Genomic DNA, 12,908 nt, shown 5'->3' with positions numbered 1-12,908 from the left:
TTGGAAGCGCTCGCGGTGTTGCGCAGCGATCCGATTTCGCAAATAACATTTTACACAAGTTATTCATTTACTCAGTTATTCATTTATTGTGAGAGGATTTGTAGTGACGATGGAAAGGTGGAATACTGAAAAGTTAAACGCGCCGTCCGACTTCCTGTCAGCAAACGTGCCCGGTAAGTTCATTTATCCCGACGGACAGCTGTAGCTAGCTAACGCTAGCAGAGCTAGTGAGCGCTAGCTACGTTAGCTGCTTAATTACCTTAGTTAACCACACGTCTAAATAACTGTTAGTGAATTCAACAACTCATTTAGGTTTTCGCCAAGTATGACAGTCACAGGTCGTATTCGTTTATGTCGCTATTACCTGATTTATACCTAAGTAGGTTAGCTAGCTTGATAACATACCTAAGGGTGGTTGGCTAGCTCGCTCGATAAGTTGTTCCACCGTATCTTGGCAACGCAGCTCTTGGTTACCCAGGTAACGCCATTGGTCACAGCCACGGAAAGTTGTCCAGTCGAACCACAGGTGGGTTATTTTCTTTCACTCACACACACTCACTCTCTCTCTCACACACACATACTCACTCTCTCTCTCACACACTCTCGATCTCTCTCTCTCTCTCTCTCTCTCACTCACTCACTCACTCTCTCTCTCTCACAGGTGCGAGACATGTGGCTTCCCTTGCTCTGCTGACACCGTCTCACTTCGCCGGCCCGCCTCCCGCCCCGTCCATCCGAGTGGGCGTGGCGGGTGTCAGCTCGCCCCGCCCTCCAGGGTCGGACCCGTGGGTCATCGTCGAACGTGCGCAGCAGGAACTACTGGAGCTCCGACGAGAGAACCAGAGGCTACTGTTGCAGCACGGAGACGGACTGAGGGAGGGACTCGGAGAACAAGAGAGCAAGATCAGGAGGTACACACACCCTGCCTGGCTGTACAATATACCAGCATTACAGAGGGCTCAAGTGTACGGCTTTCATGATAAAAGATTAAATGAAGCTGATCACCACTGCATTGGTCTCAGAACATTTCCGTGTGTATTCCTAGAGTTTGGTGACCACGTGCATAGAGTGTCTCATTGCTTTAGGAAAGATTTAGTTCTGCAGTGAAAACTTCAAGCTCTGGAGACGTAAAGCAGGTGGCCACTATGGCAAACGCGTTGCTATTATTAGATGTTTATCAGCTCAGCCCTGGTCACTGTTCAGGGTGCTGTAGGCTATAGATCACAGCACTGCTGTCCTTAACCTGTGCGTCCAGAAAGACAGAGTAAGAAATGACAGAACATAGAACATGGAGAGAAAGGAGGGACAGAATATAGACCACAGAGAGAAAAGAGGGACAGAATGTGGAACACGCAGAGAAAAGAGCGACTGGCAGCTGTGCTGGTGCTGGGGAACCTGACGGGTTCACACGAGGTCATGCCCTCAGCCTGAACTGCAGCCAGGTCAGGGCTCTGGTAGATAATAGTGAGATTTGTATCTGGAGCCAAGAACAACATGGGGTAAATATGCTAGAGTGGCTTAATGGTGTAGCCTCTTGGCGTGTGTGTGTGTGTGTGACTGCTGCAGGCACTGTGGTGATAATGAGGCACTGTGTGCTGAACTCACTCGCTGCAAGGCTGAGCTTGAACAGAATAAAGAAAAGGTACACAGTAACGAACACACACACACAGTACAATCCTGCTTAGCAACACCAAAAGAAGGATAACTTCACTGTCTGTGTGTGTGTGTTCAGCTTTCAAAGTTCCAGAAGGAGTGTGTGTTGCAGCATGAGCACTGGGAGAGAGAACATCAGAACTCTAAAGAAGAGACACGCCAGTTACAGCTAGCTACACACAAGCAGGTAACACACACTGAACTCGGACAACTTAAGATGGTTAAAGAAAGTTCAGGCAATATTCTTGGGCCGAAGGATGTACCTCAAGTGTGTGTGTGTGCGTGCATGTGTGTGTAGATGCAGCAGTTGTGTGAGAAACACTCTGCAGAGCTTTCGGCTCAGATACACACCAACACAGACCTGCAGAATACACTTCATGCACTTACACAGGAAGTGACCTTGCTCAGACGGCAGGCAGAGGAAGTGACCTCAGAGAGGGACACACTGAAGGAACAGCTGAGGTGACCACCTGCTGAGGGTGCTAATGGTCTGTGCGTGGCTGGGTCTGTCTCTCTGTGCATGTGTGTGTGCATAAATGTGCATATGCTGTCAATGTTTGCTGTTACAAAGTGTGCTAAAGTACTAAAAAAACCAATTCTGGGCCTTTATTATCTGTTTGCTTGATCGTATTTGCCTGCATATGAAAGAGTGTGTGTGTGTGTGTGTGTGTGTGTGTGTGTGGCGCAGTACTCTCAGAAGTGAGATGGTGGAGCAGACGGAGACTCTGCAGAAGTTGCGCAGCTACATTGGCATTCACACAGGAGAGGAGCAGCATGCACACATACAGGTACACACACAGACAGAATTTGTCATTAAGACTCTCACAGTTGAACGAAATCACCCCATTGTGTAATTTAACAAACAGTCAAGTGTATGACATGGACTTTAGACACACTGATTCGGTGAGACATAAATTATACACATAACTAAGGGGTAAAAAAAAAACCTTAAAGACGTGTGTGTGTTTTTCTGTAAGCCTTGTGCACTTCACTACAATACAGTTTTGAATCTCGTGTGTGTGTGTGTGTGTGTGTGTGTGTGAGAGAGTATAGAGGTTACAGAAGGAGAAGGAGTCTTTGTGTTTGTCTATTGAGCTGCTGAATGTGCGTGTGAAATCAGCCAACGACATTCTGGACATACAGGAGAGAGAGCTGGGAGAACAGGTTACACACACTCACAAACGTGCCCCTGTCAAACACAACATTGATATCTCATTAAAAAAAGCTTAATGCAGGTTTATTGTGACATGATGTGTGTGTAGTGCGATCCTCTCCACAAGGACTGTAGAGCTTGTCGCTTGCTGGGTTTGTGGAGGCAGAAAGTCTTCATGCTGCTTGTACAACTGCGATGTAGAGATTCCCAGCTGCACACAGAGAAGTGCCACCTGCACAGCACGGTACTACACCCACAGCTGAACTCCAACTGGACAGTGCTTTAGAGAGAGGAGGTGTAGAGTGAAAGTGGAGGTGTGGAGTGTGCAGGCCTCATGCGATGTAACGTTAAATATTAGAATGATCTGAAATTCACTCAAGTGAACACCGGTTCCTTCTGTGTGCGTTCGTGCGTGTCTGTCTGTGTGCTTGTGTTTGTAGGTGTCTGATCTACAGCAGGAGGTTCAGAAGTTTCAGTCTCAGATCAGTGTTCTACAGCACAACCTCCAGGACAAGATAGCCCAACTAGAGCTGCACAACATACACACACAGGTGCACACACAAACACACACACAGCCCAACTAGAGCTGCACAACATGCATGCATGTGCGCACACACACACAGCCCAAATCAAAAGTACTTTTCTGAACTGTCCTGGTTCTGGCACATTATTCTGCTCTATTTAGTGCTGTGCCATCACACACAGTACCAGAAAGAAAAATGGCTCCCTCACTCACTCCCACATTGTGTGTGTGTGTGTGGGGGGGGTTGTGTGCACTTGTTTGTGTGGTTGTGTGTCTGCTGTCGTTTGTGGGTGTGTGGGGTTGTGTGGGCTTGTTTCTGTGGTTGTGTGTCGTCGTTTGTGGTTGTGTGTGGTTGGGCTTGTGTGTGTGGGCTTGTGTCTGTTGTCGTTTGTGGGTTTGTGGTTTGGCTTGTGTCGGAGGGTTGTGTGGGCTTGTCTGTGGTTGTGTGTCGGTTGTGGGCTTGTGTCTGGTTGTGTGTGTGTAGGAGCTACAGCAGCAGTTGTGTAGTGCTGTGGACGAAAATGAGAGACTAAAACAACAGAAAGAGATCAGTGAGAAATCACTGAGAGATGTGACTGATACCACACGCAGGTAACACACGCGCGCACACACACTTGACCCAAGGAAGGAAATCTAAGTTTGGCTTAAACACTGTTGTGTTGTGTGGGGTTTTTTTGTGTGTGCGCGCACGCAGGGTTGGGCTTTGTGTTGAGGAGTGGGAGGGTCAGATGGAAGCTGTGCAGGGTCACATGAGGAATCTGACACACAGACTCACCTTCGCCACCAAACGTCTCGACACTGTACACGGTGTGTGCATGTAAAAGCCAGCCCAGTGCCCTTCTGGCGACTGAGTGTGTCATGAGAATGGTGGCATTGTTTCAGCAGTGTGTGTGTGTGAGTGAACAATCTTCTGTGTGTGTTGTTTCCAGGGCTGCTGTTAAGGAGAGAAGCACTACGGAAAGCACAAGAGGCCACAAAGCCTCCAGAGCCCACTGCCTCTAATGGGTGTGCAAGCACACACACACACACACACACACACACTGCTGAAACAATGCCACCGTTCTCATGACGCACTCAGTCGCCAGAAGGGCACTGGGCTGGCTTTTACATCAAGTCATATAGGATAAATGGTGGTGTATGTGTGTAGCTGCATCGAGAGACTGCAGTCAGAGGTGGCATTGCTGAGCTCCGAGAGAGACAAGCTCACCCTGGAATTAAAACGTACACCAGAACTCATCCACAACGCTCTGAGGGACCTACAACAGCAGTGTACGTACACACACACACACACACACACACACAACCAAAGAACTTGCATGCAAGTCCACTCATGTACTGTGTGCGTGCATGTGCAGTAGACAGAGAGGTGGGTCTCCTGACGCAGTCGCTGTCGCGGAGCAGCGAGGAGCTGAAGGTGTGTGAGCGGAGGCGATCGGAGGCACAGAGACAGTGTGAGGAACAGGAGGGGACCATCGCAGAGCTCCGCGCTGAGGCCCTCAACACACAGAGGGGTAAGAGAACACACACACACATGAACACACACAGCACTGCCAGAGGGATAAGAGAACAAGCACATACACAGCAGAATTCCCCCATGATCACAGAGTAACAGAACACACTTTTAGTATACAGTAGTATTACCAAGGCTAACACGCTTTTACTGTACAGTGGTATTTCCTTACCTGTTTAGGTAATAAGTGTGTGTGTGTAGTTCTGCAGGAGAGGGTCTCAGAGATGGAGAGATCATGCGATAAGCAGCTCAGAGAGATGGAGGCTCAACTTAACACAGCAAGGAGAGAACACACTAAAGCAGGTTTCCATCCGTTGTGTACACACACATTCACGTGCACAGTTCGCATTTACTCACATGCACACTTATTGATTAAAAGGGGTGTGTGTGTGTGTGTAGTGGTAGCACTTCGGCAGGTGGAGAGGAATGCAGAGAGAGAGCGTGAGCAGGAGAGAGAGGCACAGAGACTCCACGCCGAACACACACACAGACACACCGCACAGCTACACACACAGCTGAAGGAAAAGGACAAAGACCGCAATATTCTACTGGTAAAGCACACACAAGACGCAACTAATGACTCGGTCCTGTCGCTACAGGAGCCTGACCGGCACCTGAACACTAATAAGTCTTAGACACCTGGCGAGCTGTTGTGACACCTAGTGAACACGGCCCGCAAGGCCAGACATCAGCCCAGTGTTCACTTCACAGAACAGGACCGGGTGAGGTTGAGGTCGGGTGAGGTTTTGGTGAGGCTGGGTGAGGTTTTAAGATGTGTTCATTATCTACGAGGTTACCTTCCACAAACTACACAGGATCTGCTGGCTTAATGTTTTGCAGAAACAAAGGGTGTTTGGTGCCAGCGGACCAGTCTCACTGCCATGATGAGGGGCTCTTCTGGGGCTTGTCCACAGGGGCAGTGAGTCATTTGTGTGTGTGTGTGTGTGTGTGTGTGTGTGTAGGCAGTAGTCCAGCAGCAAGGCCTGATGAATGAGTATAAGAGGATGAGGAGAGCAGCCGTCCACACATCTAGAGCCATGCTGGAACAACAACAACATAAACAGCAGCAGCAGCATGGCAGTGCAGAGCAGCAAGAGGGTGAGAAACAGCGATCACACATTCTTACACACACACACACACGCACGCACTGACTAGACATCTCTGTGTGTGTGTGTGTGTGTGTGTCAGGTTGTGTGCTCAGTGTATTGGGGGAGGTGCACTCTCTCAGCTCTGCTGTCATCCATGGCTCAGAGGAGGAGGAGGAGGAGGAGGAAGATGGCCAAGAAGACCACGCCACAGTGTGACACACACTCACACACGTGGCCAAAGACCGAGCATTCTCAGTCCTATTGAAACTTGCATAGCCTCGTTGGGTCCATACACACTTCTCTCTCTCTCTCTCACGCTTCCACCGAGCATGTACCTGTACTGCTCCATCACTCTGAAAGATATTGTGGGATTTGTGAATACCAGATATTTTGTTCTAATAAAATAACACTTTGGATTAAATTCTGCACTTCTCTACACCCCTTAACGAAATGCGGCGTTGTGTGTCAAACTCTTGCTTCACCATTCCGGTTACATTCAGTGTTTTGTTGGAATTACCAACACAGTCTGTTAATCTGTTAATCTCACATACACTCCTGATATGTATATAAGATTGATGAACATAATGCAGAATCTAATTTTCCAGGTGTTGAGATCTACCCAAAACCTTGAGCAACATGCTACGCTAAGTTTCTCATCGGACTGGATCACTAGTAATATTACGATGAACACAAGTCACACAGCTGCTAGGAGAATCCACCTGCTTCTTACATGTCAGCCATGTGGGGAAACTTTCAGGGGGAACTATGGCAGCACATGGTGTCTCAGACGAGGACAGTATGTTAGCACTGTAGGGTGTGCTTGGCCAACAAGCCATTCACCAGTGTCACCGGTCATTTACAGACACTTGTTACAGCTTCATTCATGTTAGAATGTCGCTGACTGTAGTGTTAGGAGCCCTAAGGTCCACAGGAAAGGCAGTGGTGGTGCCCACAACAAATCGCCCAACCCACCAGACGTCCAGCTCCTGGTCCCTGATGCTTTTGTGTATAGATGAACGCAGACAGGGCCATAAACATTCCTCCAGCCCTTGGCACTGACATGTCATCATCATGTCAGCCTTAAGCTTTAAAGGTTGATGTGTATCTTAAAATTAGACAAATTAGAATCTTTTTTATTATCCTGCTTATTTTGTAATACTTGTTTTTCCCCGTTCGTCCGAACTCGTCCATGCCGTCCAGACTGCTGTGACCCATGGACAGGTTAGACCATCTTTCTTCATGTTGTAGTGTTTAGTTTGAGTTTAAGCAGAGCTCCTCTCTTACCAAAAGCCATTCTCATAAATTCCACTAAAATTAACTTTGTCAACTCCATTATTTGTAAGGGTTCTGTTAACTGTTCCCAGTTGCAGACTCTGTTCACAGTCTACCACACTGGCTTTCCAAAAGGCCTCAACGCATGTTCCTGACCCTCTGACATGGGAAGGTCACTGATCACAGTCGACTGATTACAGATTTTAATGCCCAAGTCTCTTAACACACCTGATTCATTAGCTGATTCTCACGGATGTAACGTGTCATGTGTCGTTAACAAACCTGATTATCATCTGTAATCCGTAATTCCTTAACCGATTAATTATAAACACTAATCTGTAATTCATTAGTCGGTTCTCACCTTTGTAAGGTGTGTCAGGTGTTTGAGAGTAAGGAGAGGCCATTACTGAAGCTCACTGGTAGATTCTGAAATCTGTGTGTGTGTGTGTGTGTGTGTGTGTGTGAGAGAGAGAGAGAGAGAGAGAGAGAGAGAGAGAGAAAGACCGTCATGTACTGAACGAGCTGAAATATTGGGTACATCTTCCTCTCTGTCACACTCGCACGTTTTTTCTCAGAGGACTTTGGGCTGTTGAAATCCTTCCTGGGTTTTAGAACACGTGAGGATGCACGCTGCTTAACAGACGGTCTGCTCTGAGTTGCTAAGCTGCAGGAGGCGGTCACAACAGGGTGGGCGTTTCCCCAGGGATGCTTTTAGAGGACGAACAAGCTGACGAACGCTCGGGGAAAATTCAACAGCCTGTTGTTTCCTCAGGCTGGTTTAAGAGGACGCACTTGTTGATCGATGAGGAGACTCTGTGTCCTGAAGCCCCTGGCGCACAGTGTCTCAGGGAGAAAGGAAATACAATGTCAACTCCTACATTCTTGTGGGAATCATTATCGTGTCATTGAGAGTGACGTCATACATTTTTCTTTTCAACTCAAAGTAGCATTATGGTTGTAGTCACACTGCCTATGTCTTTAAGTATTCAGAACTATGTAGAGGTCTTAAGTACTTAAATTAGTATCACACAAGATAGTTTCACATAGTTCTATTGAAAACATTAGCAACATATGATTTTATAACAAAAATGAACACAACGTTGGTCAGCGACTTACAAAAGTGCTTTGTCATTTCCTCATAGAACACATCCCTAGCCTGTACAGTAGGTTAGAGCCCAAGATACCAATGAACTAGAATACTGTAGAAATACAGGGATCATTGCTGATGACTCGAAGTACAAATACATAAGGTGTATCTTAGACAAAGATAAGTGCAATAAACAAAAAGTGCTAGTGTGTTAGTCAACATCAGTGTAATCCCCTACATTATCAATAATAGCTAGCACTAGCGCTGGTATTATGCATGTCCTCTCATGGTGCCCACACCACTGCCCTGAGCTGCCCTTCTCTGTGGTGTCACACATGGCACTTTTCCTCTGGTATGGTGCTGGTGCCAAACTCCTAACCAGTTCCATGCGTTTCTACCGCAATTTCACAGGTTTACGGCCATACAAATTGGTGCCATTTGTCTAGTAGGTCTACTGATTTGTCTGGTAGGTCTACTCATTTGTCTGGTAGTGTGAGCTTGATGAGTGAACTGTAAGAGCAGCTGGCTGGACAGTCTCCATCTTGTAGGGCTGTGACATGGAGAATTCTGCTCTGGTTTCCTTTCTGTCGCTGACATGCTCATTATTAAGTTTGTCCTACCTGCATTATTATACATGCGTTTGTCCTATCCTACCTGCATTATTATACATGCGTTTGTCCTATCCTACCTGCATTATTATACATGCGTTTGTCCTATCCTACCTGCATTATTATACATGCGTTTGTCCTATCCTACCTGCATTATTATACATGCGTTTGTCCTATCCTACCTGCATTATTATACATGCGTTGTCCTATCCTACCTGCATTATTATACATGCGTTTGTCCTATCCTACCTGCATTATTATACATGCGTTTGTCCTATCCTACCTGCATTATTATACATGCGTTTGTCCTATCCTACCTGCATTATTATACATGCGTTTGTCCTATCCTACCTGCATTATTATACATGCGTTTGTCCTATCCTACCTGCATTATTATACATGCGTTTGTCCTATCCTACCTGCATTATTATACATGCGTTTCTCCTATCCTACCTGCATTATTATACATGCGTTTCTCCTATCCTACCTGCATTATTATACATGCGTTTGTCCTATCCTACCTGCATTATTATACATGCGTTTCTCCTATCCTACCTGCATTATTATACATGCGTTTGTCCTATCCTACCTGCATTATTATACATGCGTTTCTCCTATCCTACCTGCATTATTATACATGCGTTTGTCCTATCCTACCTGCATTATTATACATGCGTTTGTCCTATCCTACCTGCATTATTATACATGCGTTGTCCTATCCTACCTGCATTATTATACATGCGTTGTCCTATCCTACCTGCATTATTATACATGCGTTTGTCCTATCCTACCTGCATTATTATACATGCGTTTGTCCTATCCTACCTGCATTATTATACATGCGTTTGTCCTATCCTACCTGCATTATTATACATGCGTTTCTCCTATCCTACCTGCATTATTATACATGCGTTTGTCCTATCCTACCTGCATTATTATACATGCGTTTGTCCTATCCTACCTGCATTATTATACATGCGTTTGTCCTATCCTACCTGCATTATTATACATGCGTTTGTCCTATCCTACCTGCATTATTATACATGCGTTTGTCCTATCCTACCTGCATTATTATACATGCGTTTGTCCTATCCTACCTGCATTATTATACATGCGTTTCTCCTATCCTACCTGCATTATTATACATGCGTTTGTCCTATCCTACCTGCATTATTATACATGCGTTTGTCCTATCCTACCTGCATTATTATACATGCGTTTGTCCTATCCTACCTGCATTATTATACATGCGTTTGTCCTATCCTACCTGCATTATTATACATGCGTTTGTCCTATCCTACCTGCATTATTATACATGCGTTGTCCTATCCTACCTGCATTATTATACATGCGTTTGTCCTATCCTACCTGCATTATTATACATGCGTTTGTCCTATCCTACCTGCATTATTTTGGCGTCTGTCTTTGTCGTTTTAGAATATATGTCAAATAATGTATCATATTTGCAGCAATAAGAATTTTAAGTCCCAGTTTTAACAGTTTCCTTCTGTTCATTCTTAATCGCTGTCTGCCGAAGTGAAGGTCTTGGTATTTGATAAATTATTTAGCTGTGTGTGTGTGTGTGTTGGAGCGGGAGGATCTGGATTGAAGGGGACAGAGGGAAAACAGGGAAGACAATGACACAGTGACAAGTTGAGAGGATAAAAACATGAAAAATGGCCTTATCTGTGTGGTGAGGCTATGGGAGAGAGAGAGGAAAAGGAAGAGAAAACGTGTACGCATGTGTTTCTGTAGTTGACCCTGTAGATCTGTGTGTGGCAAAAAATCAATAGCAGTCTGTCACTATTACACCTCACACACACACACTCTCACTATAAAACCTTAGCCCCCTCACAAACACACGCATTCACTATTAAATCTCAGCCCCCTCACACACGTTAGTGCTCCAGTGTTCAGTATTCTTCACCACACGTTTCCTGTGTGTGTGTAATGTTGGTGTATTCCACTGTATCCCATTCCTTTACCTCGTCTGCTTTCCCCACATTTGTAACAATTCTGTCATTCATATAAAAATGGGCTGATTGGTGACGAAACTGTCACTGGCCTCTGATTGGCTGACAGCCCATTAGCTGACTGCTCTGACTGGTCCTGTAGAAACGTTTATTTGTCACACGTAGTCATACATGGTATAACTGGCAGTGAAATGCTTTTTAGAATGTATCACATTCTATTAACCCGAACACTTTTGCACTCTCACACACATGTTCAATTAGTAAAACATTTATGTGAGAGCAACATTGATAACTAATGTGTGCGGGCACACACATACGCCAGGCTGCCTGAGGAGACTGTGACCAGAGCTTTTGTTTGTGCTAATTACACATACACACACACACACACACACACACACACACATACACAAACGGCCTCTTTCTACTTGTCTGCTTGTGCTAATTACATACACACACTCAGCAAGCACCCAATGTTATGAAGCTGGACACAAGTATGTAATATCACATGTGTGCATTCATAAACACACACACACAGACATATTTAGGTTCAGTATTTCTTTCTGAATGGCAGACACACACTACAGAGTAATCAGTAGTAACCTGATGTATCCGTTTTCTGTGGCATTACAGTCATTGACAGTGCGTGTCCACTGATGTTAGGAGAGACAGCAAGAAACAAGGAAAAACAGATCAGTGAAGAGCTCTGTGTGTGTGTGTGTGTGTGTGTGTGTGTGTGTGTGTGTGTGTGTGAACAAAGGAGGACCAGAGAGTTCGTTCAGTTAGCAGTTGTTATGTAGAACACTGATCTTTACTGGGCCAAATATAGGACACTTATTTCCCCAGGCTCCTGAGACGTGTGTGTGTGTGTGTGTGTGTGTGTGTGTGTGTGTGTCTTCTATCTGGTCCATCTCCTGTGTTGGCACAGAGGTTGGCAGTGTGTTTTACATCCTGACGTGCTGCCCCCTCCTGACAGATTATTGACGTTCTGTGGAAAACTCGGTGGGGTGTGCCGTTGGACTGATTCAGTCCCCACCTTGTGGGACTGTATTCAGAAGTCCTTTCACAATTTATTCACATCCTTATACAAACAAACAAATGCCAACAGGAATCCAGGCGGGTGGAGGCTGTGCATGTAGAGGTGCAGCCTTCTCTGCTTCAACGCTGCTGATCCCAGCTCTGCACCTGCAGCTTGTGTATGAATCATGCCCATCACACGCCTGTCACACGCCCGTCACACGTCTGTCATGCCCTTCACACATGCCATGCACACCACGTACATCACACCGAGTCAGAGTTCTGGATACATGCAGTTTGGCCGGTGTTGAAGACCACACACAAACTCAGGACAGGGATCTAAACACACACACACACACACACGAACTCAGAACAGGGATCTAAACACACACACACAAACTCAGGACAGGGATCTAAACGCACACACACACACAAACTCAGGACAGAGATCTAAACACACACACACACACACAAACTCAGGACAGGGATCTAAACACACACACACACACACACACAAACTCAGGACAGGGATCTAAACACACACACACACACGAACTCAGAACAGGGATCTAACAGGCATTTGAAAGTTCTCCAACTTTTTCTAACTTTCTCCAGTCTTATACAGCACATCCCTGCAGAACATACGCGCGCACACACACACACAGAACACTGCTACTGTATTATAGTGCATTGCAGGAACAGACTGATCCAGTCTGTAAATATGTAGAAGAACCAAGAAAACAAACAGATGATGGCAGAGGGTGATCCACCCCGTCTGTTTCTGTGTCTCTCTCTGTCTCTCTCCCTCTCTCTCTGTCTCTCTCTCTCTCTCTCTCTCTCTGTCTCTCTCTCTCTCTCTCTCCCACATGGCAGGGGGTGTTAGTGGAACATTGCTCTGCAGACATCATGCTCCTCTCAGACTCCCCGATGCCCCTCTCACACTCAGCTAGTGCCGCTGCTCATTGCTAAATCCATCATCAGCCGCAAATGCGCAGGAATGCTGAGTGGGAGGTGGCTTCTGGCGTGG

At 46.0% G+C, this 12,908-nt stretch overlaps 1 protein-coding gene across 6 annotated transcripts; it reads left to right on the top strand.

Moving 5' to 3' along the window:
• cchcr1 (coiled-coil alpha-helical rod protein 1) lies at positions 1–6,419 on the top strand. Of its 6 annotated transcripts, none has more exons than XM_035526822.1 (19): positions 1–173; positions 479–526; positions 662–911; positions 1,567–1,642; positions 1,733–1,840; positions 1,952–2,115; positions 2,342–2,441; positions 2,707–2,817; positions 2,916–3,050; positions 3,247–3,357; positions 3,814–3,920; positions 4,024–4,136; positions 4,259–4,334; positions 4,477–4,598; positions 4,685–4,840; positions 5,041–5,142; positions 5,239–5,390; positions 5,802–5,937; positions 6,028–6,419. In XM_035526822.1, the coding sequence occupies exons 1-19, from the start codon at positions 110–112 to the stop codon at positions 6,141–6,143; spliced, it is 2,247 nt and encodes a 748-aa protein (XP_035382715.1). In that variant the 5' UTR covers positions 1–109; the 3' UTR covers positions 6,144–6,419. The 6 variants fall into 6 exon arrangements, with proteins under 6 accessions (XP_035382715.1, XP_035382714.1, XP_035382716.1 ...); XM_035526821.1 differs by having other exon boundaries at positions 464–526; XM_035526823.1 differs by lacking the exon at positions 5,239–5,390 and having other exon boundaries at positions 464–526; positions 5,806–5,937.
• The last annotated feature ends 6,489 nt before the right edge of the window (positions 6,420–12,908 follow it).

This window comes from Electrophorus electricus, chromosome 6 (genome assembly GCF_013358815.1).
Source record: "Electrophorus electricus isolate fEleEle1 chromosome 6, fEleEle1.pri, whole genome shotgun sequence".
In the NCBI taxonomy this organism is placed as follows: Eukaryota; Metazoa; Chordata; class Actinopteri; order Gymnotiformes; family Gymnotidae; genus Electrophorus; species Electrophorus electricus.
This window is presented reverse-complemented; position numbering and strand designations above follow the sequence as displayed.